This window comes from Balaenoptera physalus (genome assembly GCF_965194825.1).
Source record: "Balaenoptera physalus genome assembly, chromosome: 10".
Classification (NCBI taxonomy): Eukaryota; Metazoa; Chordata; class Mammalia; order Artiodactyla; family Balaenopteridae; genus Balaenoptera; species Balaenoptera physalus.
This window is the reverse complement of record NC_138889.1, coordinates 99,077,853-99,102,788: the sequence shown is the minus strand read 5'-3', so window position 1 is coordinate 99,102,788 and position 24,936 is coordinate 99,077,853. Positions and strand designations below refer to the sequence as shown.

Sequence of the window (24,936 nt, the reverse complement as noted above, 5' to 3'; positions counted from 1 at the left end):
CTAGTCAGAGGCCTTTTCAACTAGTTACTCAAGTTGCTCCATCAGCAGATAATTAGATGGTCCCTGTGCTGTTGTTCTCAAGCTAGGGCGTAAGTCTGCAGAAAAAGGGGGCTGGGGAAATCACATGAGGCCTTGCAGGAAAATGATGACAGCAGCACTAAAGGAAAGGGAAGAACAGCTAGGGGAGAGGCACTAGGGAAAAATCAACTCATAAAACATGCACTAAAAAAAAAAAAAAAAATCAATCTCACAATTGTCCAACTCTTTCAACCTGTCATTAATACAAGAAGCAGAAGTGGCTGGAACATAGAATCAGTTAACGAGCGCCTCCCTCAGTGTGCCGATGTCAGTTAGGACGGCCCCCCTGGGTACCTGTGCCCTCACACCCTTTCCCACCCACTGGATGCTAACAAGAAACCCAAATCTGCAAGTCCACCCTTCCGCAGCTCCCAGCCCAGGAGGGGCGTGTGGATACCGTGCACGCGTGAGCGTGTGTCAGCAGAGGAGACGCGACAGCTCAAGGTCGGGAAGAAACTTTGTTTGGAGCCTGTAACCAGGTCTCAGAGGTCACCCCTCCCCACCACACAGGGTGAGTCACAGTGCCCAAGAGCTCGAGAGGGGCAGAGGGTTTGCTGCCAGCTCCCAGTTAGGAGCAGGGAAAGCCAGAGGTGCAGCTGGGCCTGGATGGGGTACAAAGCTGGGCTCTTAGCTCAGTCTCATTCTTCATGCCAACTACACGCTTGCCCTTCCTGCACCACAGAAATCACACGGCAAAGGGGAGGGGACGTCCATTAGTCAACAGCTCCTTAGTAAGTGCCAGGGAAAGCGTGAGGGGATACCAGGTCCCAACTAACTTCCTGTCTCAGGAACTGAGAGACAGAGAGGGGAGAAGAACCTGTGTGAAGGCTCCCGGGCAGTGAGCAGCAGGGTTTCTGACCACCACGCGGCCTCCGCTTCCACTGGGCAGCATTTTACAGATTGCCCAGTGCCTTTCACACACATTATTTCACGTAAGGAAGGATATACATGGAACAAATGTCAAAAAGACAATGAAGAGATTCCAGAAATCAGGTTTTCCTCAGCGAAGCCCCAGGGCTAACCGAGCTTGGGTGAACTCTGGCGTAGGAGGGGAAGAGGTGATCCTTGCCATGAACCTTTTATATTCAATGGGCTTCTCTCAACAGATCACCATGTACCAGCAGAAGGACAAATGGATCACGTGAACTGTTAAAATAATTAGACCAATAAGAAAAATCTGTACACAATTCGAGCCTGATGGAATCCTGAGCAGTCAGCAGCTTTGGGGATTATGGGGAAGCAGCTGAAATGAGAGCTATTTGGCGCTGGCTTATTTTTCAGTTTAGTGAACATTGTGCAATAACCAAATACAGAACAGATACTGATGTGGGTTTGAGGTAAACATGGAACCGATGGATATCAGGGTATGTTTTCCCACAAGATCAGTTTACATCATTGTCTGGCCCAGGCCTGAGGCATTAGAAATAACAGAATCACAAAACTATAGAGGCTGGAGCTAAACAAGGCCTCAAAATGTCCATGATGGAGCCTTCAGGCTGGTAAAGAATGATTATTCACACCTTACAGCTAAAGCATCTCAGAAAGGTTATGAAACCTGCCCTAAGTCACACAACTAAAACTGACAGAGAGGAGAGGGGGAAGGGTCAATACGACTGTATCAACACAGGCCCTGTGGCCACTGCTCTGTGGTCCATCTAGCCCAGCGTGCTGGCCCTGACCGAAGTAACAATAACACGGTCGAAGACACCCTGAGAAGCATACGCAAGGTGGTAATGTGATTTCGCCTGCGTGGTGCGTTTTACTTATTCAAAGGCTTTTCACCTATGGTTTTTCATTTTCTTTCCCCAGGGTGTGTGCTCGATGGGAAGGGCAGGTGACAAGACGCTATTATCACTGTTTTACTGATGAGGATGCTCCACATCTTTAGGCCCAGGCGCTGCCACCAGTACACAGCGAAGCACACGTTTCACTCAGAAACTCTTTTCCCTCAGGGTTTCCAAAGAACATGAGTATCTGTCCTGTCCTCTGACCTCCTGGTCCTCACTTCCAATCAATTAGCCATGATTAAGGGCTAAGCCTTGAGAATCAGTCCTTAAGATCCCAATAGGCTGATGGCTATCTCCTGGACTACAAGGCAAGAGACCAGTGCTGACCTCTGCACCCTTGTAATGTCCACTTGGAATCACCACCACAGACTCTCAGCTGGCTCTCTCCCCCCACCATTTCTTCTTAGGTCCCAGCCCCATGCCTGGTTAATCTTCCAAAAATGCCAGTTTGATCATTCACTCTCCTGTTCCAAAATGCTCCTTAGTTCCCAGAGAGTACACCAAGGACTCCATCTGCCTGACATTTAAGACCCTCCATGATCAGACCCAACTGTAACCTTATGTTCTTCTAAAAAAATAATAATAACACTATCCATAATAATAATAATAGCTACCATTTTATTTATGAACTTATAAGGCAGGCACTGGGCTAAGTGCCCTGTATATTACGTAGAGAGTTATCGACCAGTATCTACACTTCCTAGCTAACAGAATCTGGATTTTGTTCAGCGGGTCATGGACGTGGCCCGGACAGTGTGTCAGGAATGGTCTAAGTCAGTGATTCTCAAAGTACAGTCCCAGAACAGCAGCATCATCAAACTGCTACGAACTTGTTAGAAACGCAAATTCTCAGGTCCCACCCCAGACCCACCGGATCCGAACCTCTGGGGGTGGGGCCCAGCCATCTGCGGCTTAACAAATCCTCTAGGGAATTCCATTGCCCACTCAGGCTGGAAATCAAGGGTCTAACCAATCGTGACAATCCAGATCCCTATTTCCCAGCTTTGGGGAGGCTTTGTGACTCAGTTCTGGCTCACGAGGCCAATGTGAAAAGCTGGGGAAGGGGTATCCTGGGAAAGCTTTTATTTTCTTGATGAAAAAGGAAGAGAGGCATCCCCTGACAACCCTCATAACATAAAACTGCAACCTCCACTGTGCCCAAACTTTCTACCTTCTCACTCGACTTTATTTTTTCTTCATACCACTCAGGGCTTCTTGACACATGATGTATCTATTTGTTCACTGTCTGTCTCCTCCCACAAAGATGCACCCAAGAGGGAAGGGACTTTGTCGGTCTTGTTCACAACTACATCCAGTGCCTACAACGGTGTCTGGCAAATTGTGATCACTTGACATATGTTTATTGTATGAATGCGTGCAGCTGTCTCTGAGTTTCCTTCTCTTTCTTGCCTTGAACAAGGAGTTGATGGCTGAGGCTGTGGCAGCCACCTTGAGGCCAGGAAACAAGAGAATCTCAGAAAAACTGGCTCTGACACTGTTGAGCACCCAGCTCTGGGCCTTTTGTTCAGTAAGAAAACCAAATCCCTCTTTGTTTTAGACACAGTAGTCAGGTTTTCTGCAACTAGCAGCCCCACACATCCCTGACACATATATTTCATCATTTAATCCTTGCAACAAGAACCTAATTTTTGGTGAGGAAACTGAGTCTCAGAGCGGTTAAGTAATTTGTACAAGATCATGTAATCATTCAGCTGTTTTTCTTGTCGGAAATGCTCTCCTTGCTGTCTAAATCCAGTTCATCTTTTGGGTCCCCTAGGGTAACCTTCTGTGTTGTACTCCCTGACCACTCTGGCCCACCGATACCTGTCTTGTGATAGGCTGGTAGAGTCTGTATCATTTGTCCAGGAATTACAGGTTATTTGTCTTGTTTTTCTAAGCAGACTATTAAACCCTTGCGGAGGGGCATCGTACCACGTTTTCTCTGTCTTATGCTCCCCTTCCTCACACACTTCCTGGCAACAGTTTCAAGATGAATTGGATGCCGTTACCTCTGGGGAACCATGACCCAGACATTTAACCTCTCTGTTCTTTAATCTTCTCACCTGAAAGTCAGAGTGTCACCCTGGAAAGTTCCAGGTTTGTAAGACAGAATGAACTTTGCTTAGTACCACAGAGTTAAGAGGCAACTAAGAGAAGAGTACCTAAGGTTGCCGGTACTCCCAGAACAAGATAACAAATCTGTCCATCTGCAACGTCTGAGACAAAGAGCCTAGTAAAGAAAAGGGCACAAGCAACAAACACTCGCCGTATCGCCGGCATTCAAGTCTAGACATGCAAACCAGATGGCCTCACCTGGCTTGAAGTAGAAGGGTTCAGAAAAAAGAATTGGCTCCGTGGAGAAAATCACCCTCCAACCTAATGATGCAGACATGGCACATAAGGAACAGCCCGAGATGATGACTGAAAAGGGACAGTAATTTATATCTCCCCCAGAAAGGCATAAAAGGCCCTTCTTGCTCTGGGGAAGGAAGAGCCAGGTTTTTGTTTTTGTTTTTTGAGACATTCAGGGGGCTTTCAAGGAAGATGAGCGCTGCCAGGGAAGTGCAGAGCTGAAGCCACAAGAAAGGCACGAATGGAGGAGTGGCTGTAAGAGGCACAGGTGATAGGGAGCCTGGGTCTTCTGGTCCGCAGGTGGGGCTGGGCTAAGTGAGCCTCCAAACGTCCCTAAGCCTGAATTCTGAAGGTAAGTGCTGCCCTCTGCTGGCCAGCCTACAGGACACAGCCTGTCGGGGCGATGGCAGAGGGGCCTGGAGCACCCCCAGACCCTGCCCTGGGACTCTTTCTCCCACAGCTTCACATCGGGTCTCTGCTTTCTTTTTCTGGATTTGGCTCACTTTGATAGGTAGCAAGAGTCAAATTTTTTTTCCTCTTAGCTGGCAAAGAAAGAACAAGGCTTTATCTTTAAATTCTCTTTTTAGTATTAGAAGGTATAGAAGTCAGGATGGTAGAATTTGAGCTGAAACCCTAGAAAAGCACCCAGTCCCTAGCAGGTTTAAATCTCGTTTGTGGGTTTTAGCCTTCAGCTGGCAGGGCAGCTCTCCACACTCACCCCACCTCTCTCCCACGCCCGTCCCTGAGGCTGACTCTCAGCTGCTGTCACTCACTCTCAGACATCCTTGCTCGGCAGCTCCGAGGGGGGCAACCCTGCCACCCTGGCCCGTTTGCTGAGCTCTTCACCAGGTGGCTCCTCCGCTGCTCCCAGCTTGCGTTTGGGGGATGCTGGGCCACTGGGTAGTGGTCTTGGGCCTGTAGGGAGGCAGGTCAAAGTGTCACACAGACGCGTGTGGAGCCAAGAGGACGCTCAGCTGGGCAGCAGCAGCTCTCCGGGGGCAGGGGCCTGCCCATCAATGCAGCCAGCACGCTGCTTCTCAGACCTGCCCCGTGGCTGTCCTTTCAGCAGTGACTCTGCCTGGAAACATCCAAGGAGAGCATAAGCAGGCCTGCTGGCAGTACAGCCAGCTTTTGGGCCCCAAATCGCACGGGCTCCAGGCCAGAGACTGATCTGGCCTGTCTGCCATCCTTGCGCTGAAGGTGAGGCATTCCCTCTGTAACTGGCCTCCTGAAGCCGGAATGAGCAGTGCCCTCACCTGGGGAGCCAACCTGGCTGGGCAAACGAGAAACCAGAAAAAGCCCTGACGTTCTTGCCGGTCTGAGCTTGCTGATCTTCGTCCCGGGGCCGAAGGGCAGAGGTTAAGAATGCAGCAAGGCCATCTACTCCTCTCCCGCCACCTGCCTGGACAACTACAGTCGCCTCCTTTCCGGCCACCCTATACTCGGGGGCGCTTGCCCACACTGTGCCCTCCACACAGCAGGCAGAGTGAGCTTTTTAAAACATAAACCAGGTCACGCCTCTGCCCTGCTGACCCCCGTCAGTGCCTCCTCCCTGCACTGACAACAGAACCCCGATCCTCCTCGTGGATGCTGAGTCTACACGCTGCTACTCCTGGTGTGTCCGTCCTCCTCTCGTTCCAGCTCCTCACTCAGAACACACCAGCCCCACTGGCCGCCCTCCTCTCCTTCCTGGAATGGGTAAGCTTGTTTCCATCTCTGGGTCTTTTCTTGCTATTCCCTTTGCCTGGAATGCTCTTCCCCCTGTTCTTAGAAGGCTGGCTCTGCTCACTACGTGGGGCCCTGGTACTACATCTAAAGTAACCCCCTTCCCCAGCCCTCTTTTATCAGGTCACTCGACTTTATTTTCCCCCAAAGCACTTGCTATCTGACATGATCTTGCACAGCTCCTTTACCATCTGTCTCCCCAGGTGGAATACAAGTTCTATCGGGGCATAACTTGGTTCTGGCCTCCATCCTCAGCCCTCAGTAACTGAAGTGGTAGTAGCTCTGCGGTGCCCTCGGGGTGGGCACAGGCCACGGGAGGCCAGCTGTACTTACCTGCACTGCTCATGCTCCCAGCCTGGCTCGAGCTGGGCTCTGCCACTGGATTGCTGAGGTCTTCCATACAGGAAGGGACAGACGCCAGCAGACCTGGGAAAGAGGTAGGGGAGTAATCAGAATGCAATCTCACAGGACCGTACAGGGCCCCAGGGCAGGTAGGTACAAGGCAGGGGGTGCTGGGCCATGACATCAAGGTTCCATCGCTTCCCACTGGCCGCAACTAATTCAGAGAGGCCTGATCCAGCCCAGCCTGTGTGGTCTGTGCCCGGGAAGTCAAGTCAACAGCCTGGAAGACAGCGCTCGGCAGCCTCCCTTTGCAAACATCTGGGAATCTCTGTCTACGCCCCCTGAGCCTGTAGGTGTTGTCCTTCCCTTCGGGGAACTAGGGGGTGGCAGTGGGAGTAGGGGCTCCTTACAGAGTCCCCGGTAGCGGGAGAGCTGCTGGTAAATCTGCTTCATCCGCTCAATGTTGAGCCGGCTGGTCTCGGCATGGTTGACGATGGGCCGTGGGTAGTCCACACCAATGATGCACTTGGCTGCCTTCTGAATTGACTCTGGGGCATTCCAGGGCTCATAGATGTATCGAGAGGGGAACCCTTTCAATTTGGGCAGGTATCGCCTGAAACATACACACCAGATGACCCATCAGCACGCTGGGAGGCTCCTTCAAAGGCCAAGCATATCTCACCCTAGGGGGAAGCCACGGTGGTCAGAAACCAGAGAGCCGGTCTGCATCCTCACCTGATGTAGTCTCCACTGGGGTCCGTGCGGCGGCCAAAGCCCACCGGGCAGTAGCAGTGGAAGAACTGTTGGAAGAAAGCACTGCAGGACAGCCACATCCAGCTGCCTGCGTTCACACTGAAGTCTGCGTCCAGGAGCAGCTCATCAAATACCTAGATGCAGGGAGGGTGGGACAATCAGCCTCCTTGGGGACCTACGGCCATGGTTCCCCCCAAGTCACCACACACCCTGTGGAGAAGGGAGCCAAAGCCTTCTGCTGAGGGCAAGCCAAGAAGGATCTGGAGGGAATCTCCTGGACCCAGGGCTCCCAGCCCATCCCCCAGCCCAAAAGGGGGCTGCCCTGGGCTGCCCGCTGAGAGACCACTCACCCGGACCCCGCTCTCCCAGCTGACCCAGAGGTCCCCGCGCGTGAGGAAGCAGGCCACGGCGTGCCGGGCCAGATGGTGGATCCAGCCCTCCTGCCTCAGTTGGGTCATGATGGCGTCAATCCAAGGGAAGCCCGTCTTGCCCTCGGCCCACTTGGCCAGGGCCTCGGGGTTGCGATCCCAGGGGATCTGGATGCAGATGGGGTTCCCCTCCATGCGGTCAAACCTGGGGTTGTTGGTGGCCGCCGTGTAAAAGAACTCTCGCCACAGGAGTTGCCCAAACAGGGAGAGCGGGGGGGTGCTGCTCCGCTTCACCTGGTGGGGTGGGACAGCACGTGGATGCAAACGCTTGCCCAGCTACCAGCGCCGTGCCCCTCAGGACTGCCCCACAAAGGAATCTGGAGCTGCCATGAACTTGGTGGCTCCAAAGCCCCTAGATGCGTGGAGGGACCCTGCCCTAGGAGAAGCGGCAGGGCGTGCTGCAGACTGAACCCTGGGCCCTGGCTGTGCCCACTACCGCTCTGAGCCCTGAGGGCAGCTGCGGAGCAGCAGGCAGTGGAAAGGGATAGCGCTGCCGGCCTCTGCGCTGGGAACCAAACTCCCAAACACTGGTCATGATCCTCGTCCTCGAGGGTCCCTGTTGGGCTCCACTTTCTAAAACGTCAAAGTAAGTTTTCTCATCAGCACACGTGAAAAATGCTCAGTCTAAATTTTGGTTAAATAAGTTATGCCCAACAGCCTGGACCTGGGGCCATGAAAGAATTAAGACATCAGACTGCCAAGCAAATAATAATCTTCCTAAAATCACAAGATTACCCACCAGGCTGGCAAAGTTACCCCATGCCACAAAATGTGGATATTGGCAATGAGGAAACAACGTGAAACAATGCAGACGCAAGGATGAATCTGATGAATCTGAATAGCTGGATGTGTTGTCCTCTCTCCTCCTGGCGGTGGGTGCATTACTACAGGGCTATCCACCTACTGTCCGTATCCAGCCCTGCATTCAGCCCTCCGGGTCATTTCCTCATCACTGATGGGCAACTGCCGCTCCTAGGCTCCCCTTTAAATGCTCTGGACACAGCCCCATAGAGGGCTGCTGGGCTCTTCACCTTAGAACTGGCACCAGCCTCAGCCTCCCTGCCTCCCACCCTGACTGCTCGGCCCCCAGCCACCTGTTGCCAGCAGAACGGCCACCTCTGGGGTCACACCCTGAGGTCGGCTTTTCTGCCTGCTCTGCTCCACTTGAGAACCCGGATTTTGTTTAGAGCAGCAGTTTGGGCTGTGCTTGGCTCTGCCACCTCTTGGATGTGGCTTCTTCCTCACCTTCTCTGGACAGTACGCACACTTGAGCCAGAGGGAAGGCCTCTCTTCAGGGTAACTGACCGGCCCAGAAGGCCCTGGTGTCCTCTTGGCTGCAACCGGGGGCGGGCTCCGCCGCCCTCACTGCCCCTTACCTTTTTGTACAGGTCCCACAGGCGGTAGTAGAAGAGGCGGCAGGAGAGGCAGCCGAAGCGCAGGTAGGGGCTCAGGCCCGTGGGGCTGGCCAGCAGGGAGTTGGCATTCATGCGGGGTCTCTCATAGTTGGCAACCCAGGCCTGCAGCAGAAAGAGAAGGCAAAGAAAGGACAGACCTGGATGCTTCAGAGGAGAAAACCTGAGGCACCAGCTAGTTAAGGAATCTGCCTACGGTCGCAGACCAGAAAGCCAAAGAGCCAGGATGAGACCCTGTGCACGTCCTGCTACTTCACGCTGGCAGAATTTTTGATGGAACCACCACCAATCAAACAATGAGGCCCAAGTTCTTGTCCTGACTGTTTAATTTGTGCTATGAGCATAAGTTATTTAGTCCCTCAGCTACTTGTTTATAAAATGAGAACAAAATTTCCCACCTCCTGGGGATGAACTAAAATGATGGAAATGAAAGTTTCTGAAAGCACTGAAGGGTCTGTGATTCTACAGAAGAAAGGAAAAAGGGCGTTTACATTACAGAGGAAGATCTCCCTCCCTCAGTCCCTGCTCTGTCCCAGGGGCCCTGAGGCTGCTGCTACACGGTGGCTACCCAGGCACTTCTCCCCACTGTTCAACAGCGCCGAGAAACCCATTCCTGGAAACCCACAGAGTCATTCATTGCTGGGGCCACTTGTCATACAGTATCATTGGCCTTGTTTTTATCATCAGTTACTGCCGGCAGAGTGCTTTATCTCCACAACTCACTGACACCTGTGTTCTCTCATTTGCTCTTAACAATCCTCTGGGGCAGCATTTGTCATTACCTCCTTTTGCAAACGAGGAAAGGAAGCTCAAGGTGTTATGTGACTCTTCTGAGGTTACAGAGGTGGTAAGAGACAGAGCTGGAGGGACTGACTCCAGATTCCAGTCTTTTTCCACTACCTCTAATAACCATTTTCTCTTTCTCGACTCCTAATGCCCTCTTTCTCTTCGTGATGACTATTTCACAAACTTCACGCCCTCTTTATTCTTTTTTTTGGCCGCACTGCTTGGCATGTGGAACTTCCCCAACCAGGGATTGAACCCACAGCCCCTGCAGTGGGAGTGCGGAGTCTTAACCACTGGATCACCAGGGAAGTCCTTTACACCCTCTTTAGACCTCCTATTGCATACTTGCCCACCACCCTTCAGCAGATGACCTTCCTTCCTTATGATAAGGAAATGGAAGCCATCAGGTAGGAAACACCTCAACTTTTAGCCACCATATCTACAAACTCACCTGCATCCCCATCTACCCCCTGCCCCTCCTGTGACCCTGCCCAAGGCTAAGGCCTCCACCTGGCTCTGGAGCCCTCCCCTCTTCCTTCTCTTGCACATTCCATCTCTCCCTCTCTTCCATGTTCACTCCAAGAACATTGGGAAAATGATCTTGTTTCGTTGCAAACAAAACAAAACAAAAAGAACTTCTAGTCACCCTGCGGACTTCTCCCCTTGGGTCCTCTTTCCTCCCTTCACAGCCAGCCTCTCTCCATTTCCTCACGCCCACCTCCACTTCTGCCTTCACCACTCCCACCAGAGTCTCTGAGATGTCCATGCCACTGAATCCTGTAGGCGTTTCCTGTCCTTGTATTTTTGGACTTCCCAGCAGCACTTCACCCTGCTGACTGCTCCCTGTCTCCATACCCACCATTCTGTTGGCTCCTGGTTGCCATCAGCTGGTTGGCTGTTCTTGGTGTTTCACCAGCTCCACCACCCCTCCCAACTCCTTAAGTATTGGCATCCCAGGGCTCTGTCCTAGGTCCCTTCTACGCAACTGTGTTCCTGCGTGAGTTCATCCAGTCCCGAGGCTCCCGAGACAATTCCTTTGCAGACGATCACCATGTCTGTAGCTCTGGCCCAGACTGCTCACCTAGACTCCCAAGTCACTCCATGCAACTCCCTGCCAGAGATCTCTACTTGATTGCCTTTCAGGCACCTCCAGGGTAGCAGGCTCTTTTCTTTAAACCACCCTTCCATTGGCATTCCCTATCTCAAAAACTGCACTGTCACTCACCTCGTTGCCCAAGCCAAAAGCCTGGCCGTCACCTTTGACTCCTTGCTCACCAGGTCCTGTCACTCCTACTGTCCAAGTGTTTCTCTAATCTGTCCTTTTCTTTCCATTCCCTATTGCCACCAACCTGGTTTAGGCTAAGATTGTATCTATACTGCACAACTGTGACAGCCTCCTAAGTGACCTCTCTGCATCAATTCTTGTCCCCCCTAATCCACCCTCCACACTGGGAGCAGAGTGATTCTTTAAAATGCCTGTCCCTGAGGACAATACATGCGCTGGGCTTCCTGCTGTTCTTAGGCTAGAGTCCCAAATCCTAAACATGGCTTACAAGCACCCCACAGTGGCCCCATCTTTCTAGCTTCCTTCCTCACCACTCTTCTTTAAGCACCATGCTCTTGCTAGCCTTTACACATGCAGCTCCCTTGGCTGGAGTGCTGCCTTCCTTTCCACTCCCCCTTCCTTGGTTAATTTTGACTCTTCCTTCAAGTCTCAACCTAAAGGCCACCTCCTCGGCAGGTGATCCCTCAGGTGTTGGTTAAGTACCTCTAACAGACGCGAGGTATATTTACCTGCTCATATCCTTGGCCCACCTCTCTTGGAAAATCTTTTTATTTTAAGTGAAACACAGATACAGAAACCACACAGATGTGGGGCTTAACAAATTATTCTAAGGCAAACACCTGTGCAACCACCGCCGAAGTTCAAGAATCAGTACTTTGCCGGCCACCCCAGAAGCCCATCTATGTGCTCATCCCAGTCACGGCCCCTACCCTGCCCCGTAAGTGACCACTTGCCCAACTTTTATAATAATCACTTTCCTGGGACTTCCCTGGTGGCGCAGTGGTTAAGAATCCGTCTGCCAATGCAGGGGACATGGAGCCCTGGTCCGGGAAGATCCCCCATGCCGTGGAGCAACTAAGCCCATGCATCACAACTACTGAGCCTGTGCTCTAGAGCTCACGAGCCACGACTACTGAGCCCATGTGCTGCAACTACTGAGGCCCGTGCGCCTAGAGCCCGTGCTCCGCAACAAGAGAAGCCACCGCAATAAGAAGCCCGCACACCGCAACAAAGAGTAGCCCCCGCTCGTTGCAACGAGAAAGCCCGCGCGAGCAACAAAGACCCAATGCAGCCAAAAATACATAACTAAAATAAATAAATTTAAAAAAAAACGTTTACATTTTCCTGTTTTTGCAAAGCACATTTGGAAGGGAGGGCTTTATCTTTTCAGTTATTCCTCGCATTTTTAAGTGTTTTTTTCTTTTTTTTCATCCAAATGTGCATCCCTAGGCACTATAGTTTAGTCTTGGCCATGTAAAAGACTTTGAAGTGTTTTTTTTTATTATTAATTTTTATTGGAGTATGGTTGCTTTACAATGTGTGTTAGTTTCTGCTGTACAGAAAAGTGAATCAGCTATATGTATACATATGTCCCCTCTTTTTTGGATTTCCTTCCCATTTAGGTCACCAAAGAGCACTGAGTAGAGTTCCTTGTACTATACAGTAGGTTCTCATTATATTTTGATGTGTTAATTAAGTTTCTTTTACTCTATGCATTTCCTGCCATTTCCTTCTTTTCCTTTTATATTTTCTGTCAAAGAATCCAAGCCGTTTGACTTGTTCTAATTCCCACAGTCCAGATTTCCCTGTGTACTTATGGTGCAGTTCAACACATCCCTCTGTCCTGTGTGCTGCCTGAAAATTGGTGGCTGGTACCAGAGACTGGCTTCGACTCAGCTTTGATCTCTTTGGCAAGACTACAGGGGGAACATGCCTGACTGTCACTCTCCTTGGTGTTAGTGGTCATTAATGCATTATGTGTCCTCACTAGGGGCTGCAAGATTCCATCATCCCTTTTTCATTTAATAATTGGGACACCTTTATGGAGAGATGCTCGTCCTCAGCTACTACTGGGTAACCCTGTGGTAAAGATCATATTGTTCGCCTCCCCCTTTTTGGTAGCAGCACCTAATTTTCTTGCGGTGACCCAACTCTTCCCTAATCTCAGTTCAAGGTGGTAAAGTAAAGCTAAGCCACCTCTGACTCTGGGAGTGGGCTCATTCCCAGATGCAAGTCTGGCCAGAGAAAGCGCCCCCTTCCCTGGCCATAGTGACAGAGTCAGGGACAGTCACATGGCCCAAGCCAGACCAATGAAAACACTCCTTGGGACTTTTTCTGAAGCTTTTGGAAAAGAGGCAGACAACTTCCTCTGGTGGTGCTAAGCAGATTGAAAATAAGCTGCTGGTGACCAGCCTTGCCACTGCTCAAGGAAAGCCTGCCCGAGAATGAAATAATACAGAGGAAAGCAGAGCTGAGATGGTGAATGCATTCCAAGTAGCACTAGTTGGACATCTAGATCCAGCTGTGCCTGAAGGCTACATCTTGGACTCTGGGTTATATGAGTTAAAAAAATCCCTTTTTCAAAGGCCAACTTGCAAACAAGAACTGATTAATATAATCTTCTTGCTCTTTCATTCCCATAACCCTCTGAACTACTCCTTTCCTAACCCTAAGCATACTGTAACTCCTTGTTTCGTGTCTATCATCTCCTATAGACTATGTTTCTGGAGACAGACACTATGCCTGTCTTTTTAGGCAGTCTTTCCAGCAGCTAGACCATTCTGACATAAGAAAATGCTCGCTTCAGATTTGGAGAATTGAAGAAGTTAAAATAAACCTCCTGAAATGGTTAAACTCCTGCCCATCAGGTACCTTTTGTTCTCCCTGATGTGTAAAATACAGTATTCCCTCGGGCTACCATTGAGTCTGAAGGGCCCTGACATAAGGCCCCACTACAAAAGAGGCCCTCCAGGGGTGTTTGGAAAAGAAGTCCCTGACTTGGTGATTTAAAAGGCATTCCTCTACGAAATGCTTTTAAGGGGATAATAATCCCCAGGCTATAGGTTAGCTCTTTACACTTTTAAGTCTCATTGTACTCCTGTCACCCCATTTCTGGGGTGGCCTTTGAAAAAGGGATTTTTTAAACTCATATAACCAAGAGTCCAAGATGTCCAGGATTTCAAAGGCAAGTTGGCCTTTGAAAAAGGGACTTTTTTTAACTCATATAACCAAGAGTCCAAGATGTAGCCTTCAGGCACAGCTGGATCTAGGTGTCCAACTAGTGCTACTTGGAATGCATTCACCATCTCAGCTCTGCTTTCCTCTGTATTATTTCATTCTCGGGCAGGCTTTCCTTGAGCAGTGGCAAGGCTGGTCACCAGCAGCTTATTTTCAATCTGCTTAGCACCACCAGAGGAAGCTGTCTGCCTCTTTTGCAAAATCATCTGTGCCTTTCTGCCTCCTTGGCCCAGCCTTTGTCTCCAGACTGACCGTAAGAATCTCTGGGTAAAGCTGATGTGGACAAAGACAGCTGTTTCCCCCACGCCCTTGGACATCAGTTCTTATCCTTATTTAAATTGCTGGGGCTTGCTTTCGGCCCTGTCTGATGGTAACACCCAAATAGGGACATCAAGGCTGCTGGGCCTTGGGGAGGCTAGGCCCATGGTGTGCCTTCACTGCTGGCGAGGTACCTCCAGGGCTGGGAAGCATTCTTCCCAAGTCCGCTATCTTAGCCTCCTTCTTGCATTGTTATCACCTGGCTGCTGGGCCAAATGCCCAGCCATCTGAGCAGGAATAGAACAAGTTGTGATTTTAGGGACCCAGTCTATAAACCATCTGCAGGGGGGCAGGAAATAGGAGCTGACTGTTCATGAGAACCTCCTCTGCTTCTCTAGTCCCAGGGAGGTGGGGGCATGTGACATTGTGAGGCGTGCCTCTGGGGCCTTGGCCTCTTTCCTTCCTCTTACCAATTCCCACTTCACTGGGAGGTGGATCATTTGTTCTCTGTGACAAGCAAATGGAAATCAAACCCTTGGAGGAGACCCAGCAAAAGGTGGGGGACACATAAACACAAAATAATTAATCTTATGGACTTTACTGACCAGATACCCTCTTAGTAAGGGGACACACAGATGAAAGAAAAGCAATCTAGCCTAAGTTTTAGAATCACATAGAACAAGATCTCACTCTACTACTTACTAACTGTGTGACCTCAGGCAAGTTACTTAACCACGCTAAGCCTTAATTTCCTAATCTGTAAAATGGACAGCTTAATACTGTCCTTGTAGGGCTGTTGGAAAGATGAAAGGATATAGTGCAAGCAGGTGCTAAACCCAGAAATGCTCAGTCCAGTGACCAGCCCATGGTAAGCACTCACTAAATGGTAGCTGCTATTATTATTGTTGTTATTGCCATAAGGAAGACTTTTCATTTTTCAACCAGCTTGAGCTAAGAGGCACTAAGGGACATGAACCTCACTCCATCTTCCCTGCGGCATGGGTGTCAGCATCTGAAGTTCTGTGTCTCAGAAATGGGGCCATACCTTCCGTTCCAGGTGCTTATCCAGGCGGGCCAGAGCTTCCGTCTCTCCTCCTTGCCAAACAGCTGGGCCGAGTCCTTCAGTGGGGAATCCTACACGGGGAGGAGCAGGTCACAGGACTGGAGGTCAGGCCATTTCAGTGACGGCTCAGCAAGTCCTCCCAGGCTGGTGCGCTCTTTGAGCTCTGTGGGAACTGAACCACTGTGTTTTTGGTGCTAGTGGGGCTGAGATAATCCTTGATGGGTCCGTGTTTTCTAAGTCACATTGGTTCTCTTTCCAGTGTGACCTTTCCTCTCCTTTCTCTTGCCTCCCCCAAGCCTCATTCTGGACAGGTGAGAACAATCCTGTAGAGCTGGCGCTGTCAGGTTAGCTGACTACAGCTTTGGTTTATAGGTGAGAAAGGCTAACTTTGTTTAGATCAAAAAAATGGATGGTGGGGAGGAAGGGGAACGGGAAGGGGAGAGAGAGTGTAGTCAGTAACCTGAGAGGCCGACATACCCCCTTTCATCAGAAACAACACTAGTTATGTTGGTATTGAGAAGCCCACTGATGCCAGCACCAGGCTGTGCCTATATCTGAGAGGGAAAAGTACAAAAATAGAGGCATGAACTAGAAACAGAAGATTACATATATAAATACGAACAGAAAAAAGACTGCAGAAGGACTACTGCAAAATTAATGCTGGTTTTCTCTGGGTGGTGGGTAATAGTGATAGTTATTTCCATTTTCACTTCTCCGTATTTTCTAAAGTGTCTACGATAACTGCATTACTTTGACAAAAAAGAAAAAAACGGTAAATTCTTTTACAAAAAAGGAGGTGCTGGCATGAGAGGCTCGGGGCAGGAAGTACGCACCCAGCTCCTCCAGGGAGGGCACGCCATAGGTCTCATCGTGGTTCTCCTGGATCTCGGCCCTGCAGCCCTCCATCTGCTGGCTGGTCACAGAGCCCACAGGCTTCTTGGGCAGCTCCATGCGGCTGATGATGGCCTGAAAGCGCTTGTAGGTAAGGGGTGGCTTCTGCCCGTTCAGCTCAATAATCCTGGGAATCCCAAAGCACACCAGACGTCAATCACAAGACCCTTCATCTCAGGTCTCTGCCCGCCCAGAAAAGAGCCCAGACTTCGAAGGCTTGGAGGGTGGCTTTCCTCATCCGCTCATGGGTCCCACTCCTAAGTGGAAAGGAGGGGACAAGGGGGGCTACATCTCCGTTTTATCGAGAGGGAAAATGAAGCCTAGATTGCTGGAGCAGGTGCCTGGAGCAAGTCAGGGCCAAAGCTGGGGCTAAATTCCAGGTTCCCTGGTGCCGATGTGGAGCCGCCTAAAGACAGAGACTGACCGTATCTGTCTAATCACAGAAAAGTCCCCACTGGCCTTCTTGGTCCTTGGTTTGCCTGTCCAAGCCACAGGGAGTCCCGTGGACCTCCCTCTCTATCCCAGTGTAAGCCTCGAGGAAGTTCTTCGATAAGAGCTGCAAACATGTTCCTTGGTTGGAAAATCATTCCCTTGTTGGGCCCCAATTACTAGAACAGAGAGGTGGAGAACAGCCTGTCCTCCCTAAATCAGAGGCTGGGGCTGGGGTCAATAGTAACAACTAATACTTCAAGGGTTTTCTTTTTCTTCTTTTGCAATTTACAAAAGTATTTTTCATGAGCAAGGGAAACACAGCTGCACTGAGATAAGAAGAAAAGATATAGGAGAGTTTCGAGGAGAACTGAGGCTGTTTATATAAGGATGAACTGGGATGGGCTGCAGCTAGACTCCCGGGGCTCTTGTTGGCCAAGAAGCAGCTTACGCAAGATGGGGCTTGCTGGGAGAGTTTATTTCTCAGTTCCTCTCTCCTCCCCTCCGTTAGTGGAGATAGAAGGTTGGCTGCTGCCCCTGCAGTACCTCCCCCCTCCTCCGGCACGTGGCAGGAGGAGGAGCTCCACACCCAGCGCTTCCCTGAGCTGAGCCCAGCTCACATGCAGAGCTGTGTGACCCCAGCCTCCCGGCAGCCACCACTGGTTGTGGGGAGAGGGACAGGGAGCAGGGCTTGGCAGCAGTGGCAGCAGCAGCAGGAGGGTGACAGCTCTCGCAGGGAGGGGGAGGAGAGGGTTTCCTCCTAGCCCCTCTGAAAGCACAGAGGCCCTGCAGGGATCTCTAGAGCCTCCGGAGCAACATCTAAATGTATGGCCGGGAAACCCAGAGAGCCAGGGGAGCCCAGGGAACGCATCTCAGGAACAGAAGCTGTGTCTATGAGGACAGAGATCTGCTGGGAGGGGCGACAGACAGGGCCCACTGAGGTCAGAGGGCAGTCTCTGAGCAGCAGGACGGAAGCGGGAGTGTGCGGGGTGGATGGGACTGGAGCGTGTTAGGAGCAGATCTATGAAGATCCTGAGTGGGGAGCCTCGCTGCTTCTGTCCCTTGGGCCTAATAAGCCTCTTTGCACCCAAATTGGGTAGGCTCTTTGAGCTGTTCTACAGGGCCCAACTCTGACCTATTCTCTTCCAGCTTCTAGAAAATGCCACACCTCATGTGCCAGGGGGCCCTATTGCTGAACCTCCCTGAGTTCCACTCAGCAGGGGCCCAAATCACCAACTCCCGCAATTGGCCACCCGGCCCCTGGGACCCATCTCTTACTTGTCCAGGTCATAGAGAGTATGAGAGTTCTCAGTCACCACCTCCACACCAGCCTCCTTGGCCATCTTCATGATGGCTGCGTCCCGTTCTTTCCCAAAGGGTTCAGAGTCATATTCAAAGGTCAAGCGGGTCACCCCCCATTCCTGTGGGGAGAGAATCTGTAATGCTCAACACTGTTTGGGGAGAAAGAAGCTGGGCACTCAGCTCTCTCCTGGGAGGGTACAGAGCAACTCTAGAGACCTGACAGAATGGGCTGCAGAACAAACTAGGGACAATGATTTGAACTGGAAAACCAGCAACCTGAGATCCACAAGGTCTGAGGAGGGCAGGCCTTTGAGGTGAGGCCAACAGCCTACAACAGTGGAGCCCGAGGCTAGTGGTCTCTGTGGAATCAGGAGAGAGGTGGGCAGCTCTGTGCACTTGCTGTGTCCTTGTGGTAGGAGAATGCAGCAGGAGGATATAAATACATGCTCCCAGGGGAGCCTCCAATCCCAGAAAGGCACTGACTCACTGGTAGAGATGGCGGGGGACAGGATCGCCATATTCCGCCTGCTTGGCAAGCTTTTCCCAGAGCTCCTCAGGGCCCTGAAAACTTCTGGCCTAGTTTTCTTGGCAGACTTGTGCTGTGTGAAGTGTGTTGATGGTTTCCACAGCAACACTCCTGAGGCCAGTAGCAAACACAGCTAATAGGTTCCAGCTCTCAGAGAGTTGGGAAAGGAGGAGCAGCCCTTAGCCCAGAGGTCAGAGAAATCAGACGAGAGGGGCCATATATTTAAAAAGAAGGGAATTCTTTTCCAAGTCTTTAGTCATGTCTGGTAGAAATTTCTAGATTTCCTAGCAAAGCTGGGAGAAAGTGGCCCAGTGAAAAGTTGTACAGATAACCCACAGAAAGCCCTAGAGCATGTAACTAGCAAGAAGGAAACCACATTCCAACCAAAGTCTCTGGTCATGGTCCCTTAAAACTCTGAACCCCTGGGGCAAATGTCCTGGCCGTGCACAGGCCAGCCTGGTCCTGACTCAGCCCTGATGCATGTGAGTCCTGAGCAGGGTTGCTTATCCCTCGTTCAAGGATAGCAGCACTAAACATTTATTGAGCACTTACTATGAGCCAAGTACCATGCTTAGCAGTTCATACAGATTACATTGTTAAAGACTCGTAACCCTGTGAATAATAATAAAAATATTATTAGATGACACCTTCTCCAAGAAGCCTCCTAGGCCTTCTCTCTCAGTATGATTCTCCTGAACCTTGCCCGTTTTCCATCACAGCAGTTACCATATGGCAATGAAGCTTCCCATTACTTGCCTGCTTCCTCCATTACAGTGTGAATGCTCACAGCAGAAATCATGCTTATTCTTCATTACCCTAGGACCTAGTATGGGGCCTAGTACACAGTAGAAGCTTAATAACATACAGTGAATGAATGATCTATCTGTATCTCTGGGCTATTAGCGGGTTGGCCTCTGAGGTGCTGGGAGAGGGGGGACAATGCAGAGGGAGAAGAGAGGCAAATGTGTTTAATGGTGCGGTGGTTAAGAACACAGCCCTGGAGTTGGAGCCTGGGCACAAATCCTAGACCACCACCCTTAGCTTCCCCCTTAGCTACTGTTTCCGCATCTGCAGAATAGGGACAGCAGCGCCCACCTCTGAGGGCTGCTGTGAGGAGTGCGTGAATTAATGTACATGAAGCACTTACCTAGAACAGTGTTTGACTCATAGTCAGCCCTCAATGAATGCTGGCTATTATCAGCACCGTGGCATTTGTGCGGGGACGTAAAGTGAATGATGAAGTGTTTACTAAGCTACTGGCCTTGACATTAAGTCTTTGCTCTTGCCTTTTCCCCCAGGAAGAGTAGGGAAGGAAGTTGGGGTGGAGAGAGGCAGAAAAACAACTGTGCGCCGCTGAGGATGAGGGGAGAACATCCTAGAGCCCTCTGTCCATGAGCACTTTCGTCTCTGTTTGGGCCTTAAAAACTGTGTTTTATAAAGGGGTTGGGGGGAAAAGTGGGCTGGGTACCTGATATAGCAAACAGAGGCCTATATGGTACCTAAATGAAGATTTTATCAATCATTCACAGAGGAAGTAGGGATGTTTCCTCAGAGAGGCTGACTTTTTTTCCAATAAGCAAAGCAAAGCAAGATGGGAAACGCCCATTGCTCAACAGGAAACCTCACCCTCAAACTCCTGGCATAGGAAGAGCCCTAATAAATCTTGCTGGCTTGAGCCAAGAAAACATCTAAGGAAGCCAGTGGCATCCGGGGTGGAATAACTTGCCACATCCCATGTCTGGACTGAGATGGGAACTTTCCAACAAGACACTGGATTCACAGAATTTTTCCTTAATGCAGTTTCCATTCTGTTGGCAGCTGACTGGCTGCATTTGCTCCCAACTTCCCTGGCAGCAGTGGTCAGACCGTCCCCGACCATTTCCATTTCCTCAGTCAGAATATTGTCTCGTTCAGTCTGCGGGGAAACCCTAGGAGCAGACTCTCACTGTCTTCTCTTGGACTTTGCACACTTACCTTGAACAGCCTTGGGAACACGTCAGCTGGCTGTCCCCGGACTACAAACAGGCGGGAGTTCAGTTTCCTTAAACTTGTGTCCAAATCTTCCAGAGACTGAAGTAGGAACCTGCAGAACCCACACAGCCCTTGTTGGTGGTAACATAACAAAGAGTTACTCTTTCCTAACAAAGCAGGGAGAAGCTGGTACATTGTTTATGCCAAACAACTAGCATGGTTCTACTGGGTTCTGGCTGAGGTGAGATACGGCACAGGATCAGTGCCACCTCCGTTGAAATCCTGCCTTTGTCATTACTAGCTGTGTGACTTTAGGCAGTTACTTAACCTCTTTAGCTTTTTCCCCCCCTAATCTGTGATATGGAGTTGGTGTTAGTACCTATCTCACAGAATGGTTAAGAAAGCCAAATAATGCACGAAGAACAGTTAGTACAGAGCCTGGCATATAGGAAATCTGCGATAAGTGTGATCTGCCCCTACTCTTGTTGTTCCTCTGTGATTACAGGCAAGTCACTTATGCCCTCCTGGCCTCAGGCCCTGGGTGTAAATATCTTCCCACCACTAGGTGGTTGTGAGAATCAAAAGGGAGAACAGATGGGAAAGCCATCTGAAAAACAAGTGCAGTACTGTGGTATGGAGGCCTGAGGTCCTATTAGCAGCGGAACAAGACTGCAAGAGCCCTGGAAAGTCTCACCTACCCTGGTCCAACAGACTCCCTTGTCTTTCCGCACTCATGCTTTGGGCTGCACGGATGTCTACCGCCACGGTCCCATGGTCCCACAGCCTGGGCTGAGTCCCCAGTTGCCAGGGTTTCATTTGGCAGGTAGCTCATTCTCCAGGCCTCTCCAGGGCTCTGGCCACCAGGTTTTTGTCCCAAGAGGGAGGAGGCACTTCTCTGTAAGATATCCTCCCATGCTTTCGGGGGTGGGAGTTGAGGTGTGGGAGACTCCAGAAACTCAAGAGACCTAGCCTGCGAGCTGGATGACCAGGGGAAAGGGAAAGGAAATTAACACTGCCTGAGAGCCTTCAGTGTTTTATTTATTTACTTCATAGGACCACAGAAATTTATTACCTGTTCAGTTAGGCATAATCACCTTTCTGAGAAATTCCACCAATACATTTTATGATATGTGCTTTATCTTTAAAGTAACATTTTAAACAGATTAACTCTTCATGTGGTTCAAAATTCAAGTTACAAAAGGGTACACAGTAAAAAGTCTCCTGCTTCCCCAAGGAATTTAAGCCATCCCCCTCTCCAGAGACAACTAACGTTATCAATGTTATTATATGCCTGTTATGCCTTTTAAGTGCGTTTTCTTTTGAATTCTCTCAAAACATTTTCAAGGAAAATACTATCCTCGTTTTATAGATGAGGAAAATGAGATACAGAGAGGAGAATTAATTTGCCAAAGATTACAGTTATTGAGTGACAAAGCTGGGATAGCAAACTATCCCAGACTCTCGGTCAGACTCAAACCATGTTTTCTTCTCTGTGCCGCATTTCTTAAGCCTTTTAGTGGCACATCAAACACTGCTCCAGGGGCTGAGATTCCTGTAGGATCTCATGTGTTTGTGGCAAACACAAACCTGACTCCAGGTAATCCACTGACATTCTGTTCTTCTCAGGAACGAAACCCTGGCAGGTGAGCCTCGTTCATGGACACCTCCTGCTATCTATGCTGGGGCCTCCCACCCAGGCCTGTCAACGATGGGAGTCACCGGATTTTATTTTGAGCACAACGAAACCCGGTGGCTCCTCTGCAGCACATCCTGTTCCCTTGACTATGGGAGGCTTACAGAAGCAGCGACTGTTCCCAGGCTGCCAAGTGGAACCAGTCCCTGCTGCCACCTCTGACGTCAACAACATGACACTGCCAGGCGGAGAATGCCACAGACCCACATTCCAGCACGAGCTGAGTCCTGGGCTCAGCCCGAAGCATCAGGCTAGCTCACGAGCAGGCAGAGACTCTCCAAGGGGCTGCGATGGGAGACTGACAGGCTGAATGCTGCTTTATGCAAAGCCAAAGCTCCACCTCTGCGAATTCCTGTTTTTGAAACACTGTCACCCTCAGAAAAGGAAAGCTGAGACAGAGTGATGCACTTGCACTTGCTTTGGCCTCCTCCCAGGCCTCACCCTCTTCTCAGGAGGAAAAGACAAGAGACCAGTGTAAATTGCCTCTGTGCCACTTGAAACCTGGGCCCTGCCAGGCAGAATGCCTAGGGATCACTGGTGACTTAGATTCTGCAACCCCAGGACAGAGGGTCCTGCGGCTCCCGGGAATGTCCCTGCCATGCACTTTGGGGGCCTCAGCCTTCACAGTCCACCAGGCTGCCCAGGACTTTGATTTGAAGCTACAAATAGGACTGGCATGCACATTAAAGCTAGGTTCCAGCTGCCTTCTGCAGACTTTATTTCTAGATCTCATTTATTAAAAGGAGAGATTCCTTGCAGCATCTCTGTAGTACAGGTAACCTCGTGAGAACCCTTTTCTTCTTTGACAAGAGAAGTCTATAGCCGAGGCAGTGAGCGGAAGGCACGACTCTGAACTCAGCAACCAAAGGATAATAATAGTAACAGCAACAACCAACATTTAATGAGCATTTACAATGAACCAGGTACTATTCTACTTGTTTTACATACATCACCTCATTTAATTCTCGTTTTACAGATGAGGAAAACTGAGGTACAGAGAGATTAAGTAATTTGCGTAACATCATTCACTTAACAGGCGGCCAGAATTCAAACCTGGACAGTGTGGCTTGGCGTCTTTATTCTTAATCACCAGGCTCCACTGCCTCTCAACCAGGACTTACCCCCTGAGCACTGAGGCTGTGCTGCCAGGGACTCAGCCATCAGAGAGCACCACAGCTCTACTCGTAGGCCAACACCTTTGCTACCAAATCCTTGCTCCTCCGGGGATCGACAGCTGTGAATCACCCAGAAGCTTGTTGAAATGAAGGATCTCAGGCTCCATCCCAGACCTCCAGAAACAGAATCTGCATTTTAGCAAGATCCCCTGGTGACTCCTCTGCACATCAAAGGTTCAGAAGCACTGTCCCAGAAAACTGAACTTTACTTCTAGCTTCTATTTACAAGTTGCCTTTCTTTGCTTCTAGTTTGTTTTCACTGAACTTCCTCTCTTTGAGAGCCTGGTTTCTGCCTCCACTTTGACCCTCTAGAAATGCTGTCACTTCCAACTGCCCCCCTCCCCAGTCAAGCCCTGCAGGGCTCCTCCAGGAAGGGAGGTCTCACGATGGCCCCCAGGAGCCCCAGCCTCCAGGCAGACAGAGAAAGAGTAGCCACTGCTAGGGCACCACCTGTGAGGACGGCCAAGAAGGGGCAGGGAGCAGCAGAGCAGTGCTACTCCTGGGCAAAAGCTCACTGGGGCCGGCGGGCGCATTCTTTCACCAGAGAGAACCCTGGGCCTTTGTGCTCCCATAGAGCCCTCCTCTCCACATGGCCCTCCTCCTCTCCACATGGCCCTCCTCTCTTTACTCCAGTGAGGGGGGACTCTAAAGAAAACTGGCCTGGGCATTGGAGGTGGCAGTGTTTGGGCAGGCAGCTCACCCTTGGCAGCTCCAAGCTGAGCTCACATGGCTGAAATTCAGAGCACACCGTCCTGAGAGTTCAAACTCACCCTTTGGATTAGACAACATGCGCAGCTTAGTTGCATTATGTAAGTGCTCTGGAGCCAGAAGCAGACAGAACTGGAAGAAATCAAATTGGGATTTCAAAAAATACTAAAAGGACTCAGTAATTCAGGGACTCCATGGAACTAGCCCTTTAAAATAAAAGACACGCAGATCTTTTAGGGAAGGACTTCTCTAGAGAAGAAAGATTCTGTGTTGAGAAATATTTTGTTTGTTATTAATAGGAAGAGGGAAAATGATAGTGAACTCTCTTTTTGGGTCTAGATCGCCCTTGACCAAGTTTCTCTGCTTCAAGCCAAGGTTAACTGTAATGATGATATCATTGGCCAGCCCAGACTGGCTACATAGGCTATTAATATAAATTAATTTCTCCTAAGTAATTAAGAGCGCTTTAAGCCCCATGGAAAAGGATAACCCAAACCCACAACCCATAGCAGGGATTGATCTCTAAGTATCACTTGGCTAAAAATATGTTTATTCTTTCCTAATTTCAAAGAGAAAGATGAATGTGAAAGTTTTCATCCCTTTTAGGCAAATGGAAACATTTCCTCAGCAGCAGAACAATAAAGTGACTCTTGCGTACCAGTGTGAACAACTCAGAGAAACTCAAATTTCCCTGACAGTAGACCATAGTTCTCAATCCCCTTCTTGCTGACCAAGTTCCAGGGAAGAACCACCCAACTTGGGCAGTCCACCAGTGTTTAGCTCCCGGCACTGGGAAGAGAGACACACTTGTTCTCACCAGGCATCCAGGGAGTTCCCAGGTCACCTCATTCACTAATTCTGAGTGATTTTGGCTGATATTTTATTTCTACCAACTCCTTCTGTCCCCAAGTTCCTGAATACAGGTGTAGCACAGAGCCAAGGAGAAAATGACAT

The 24,936-nt window shown here is 50.1% G+C and overlaps 1 protein-coding gene across 2 annotated transcripts in view; it reads right to left on the bottom strand.

Moving 5' to 3' along the window:
• CRY2 (cryptochrome circadian regulator 2) overlaps window positions 1-24,936 on the bottom strand; it is a 31,810-nt gene that overhangs the window by 3,615 nt on the left and 3,259 nt on the right. For both annotated transcript variants that reach the window (XM_082409570.1, XM_082409571.1), the window contains 10 exons: window positions 20,410-20,518; window positions 17,886-18,028; window positions 16,121-16,305; window positions 15,270-15,358; window positions 8,842-8,982; window positions 7,388-7,699; window positions 7,020-7,171; window positions 6,695-6,897; window positions 6,276-6,368; window positions 4,991-5,132 (listed from right to left, as the gene is read on the bottom strand). In XM_082409570.1, the coding sequence (XP_082265696.1) occupies window positions 4,993-5,132; window positions 6,276-6,368; window positions 6,695-6,897; window positions 7,020-7,171; window positions 7,388-7,699; window positions 8,842-8,982; window positions 15,270-15,358; window positions 16,121-16,305; window positions 17,886-18,028; window positions 20,410-20,518 (1,567 nt within the window). In that variant the 3' untranslated portion in view covers window positions 4,991-4,992. The remainder of the gene's footprint in view (window positions 1-4,990; window positions 5,133-6,275; window positions 6,369-6,694; window positions 6,898-7,019; window positions 7,172-7,387; window positions 7,700-8,841; window positions 8,983-15,269; window positions 15,359-16,120; window positions 16,306-17,885; window positions 18,029-20,409; window positions 20,519-24,936) is intronic.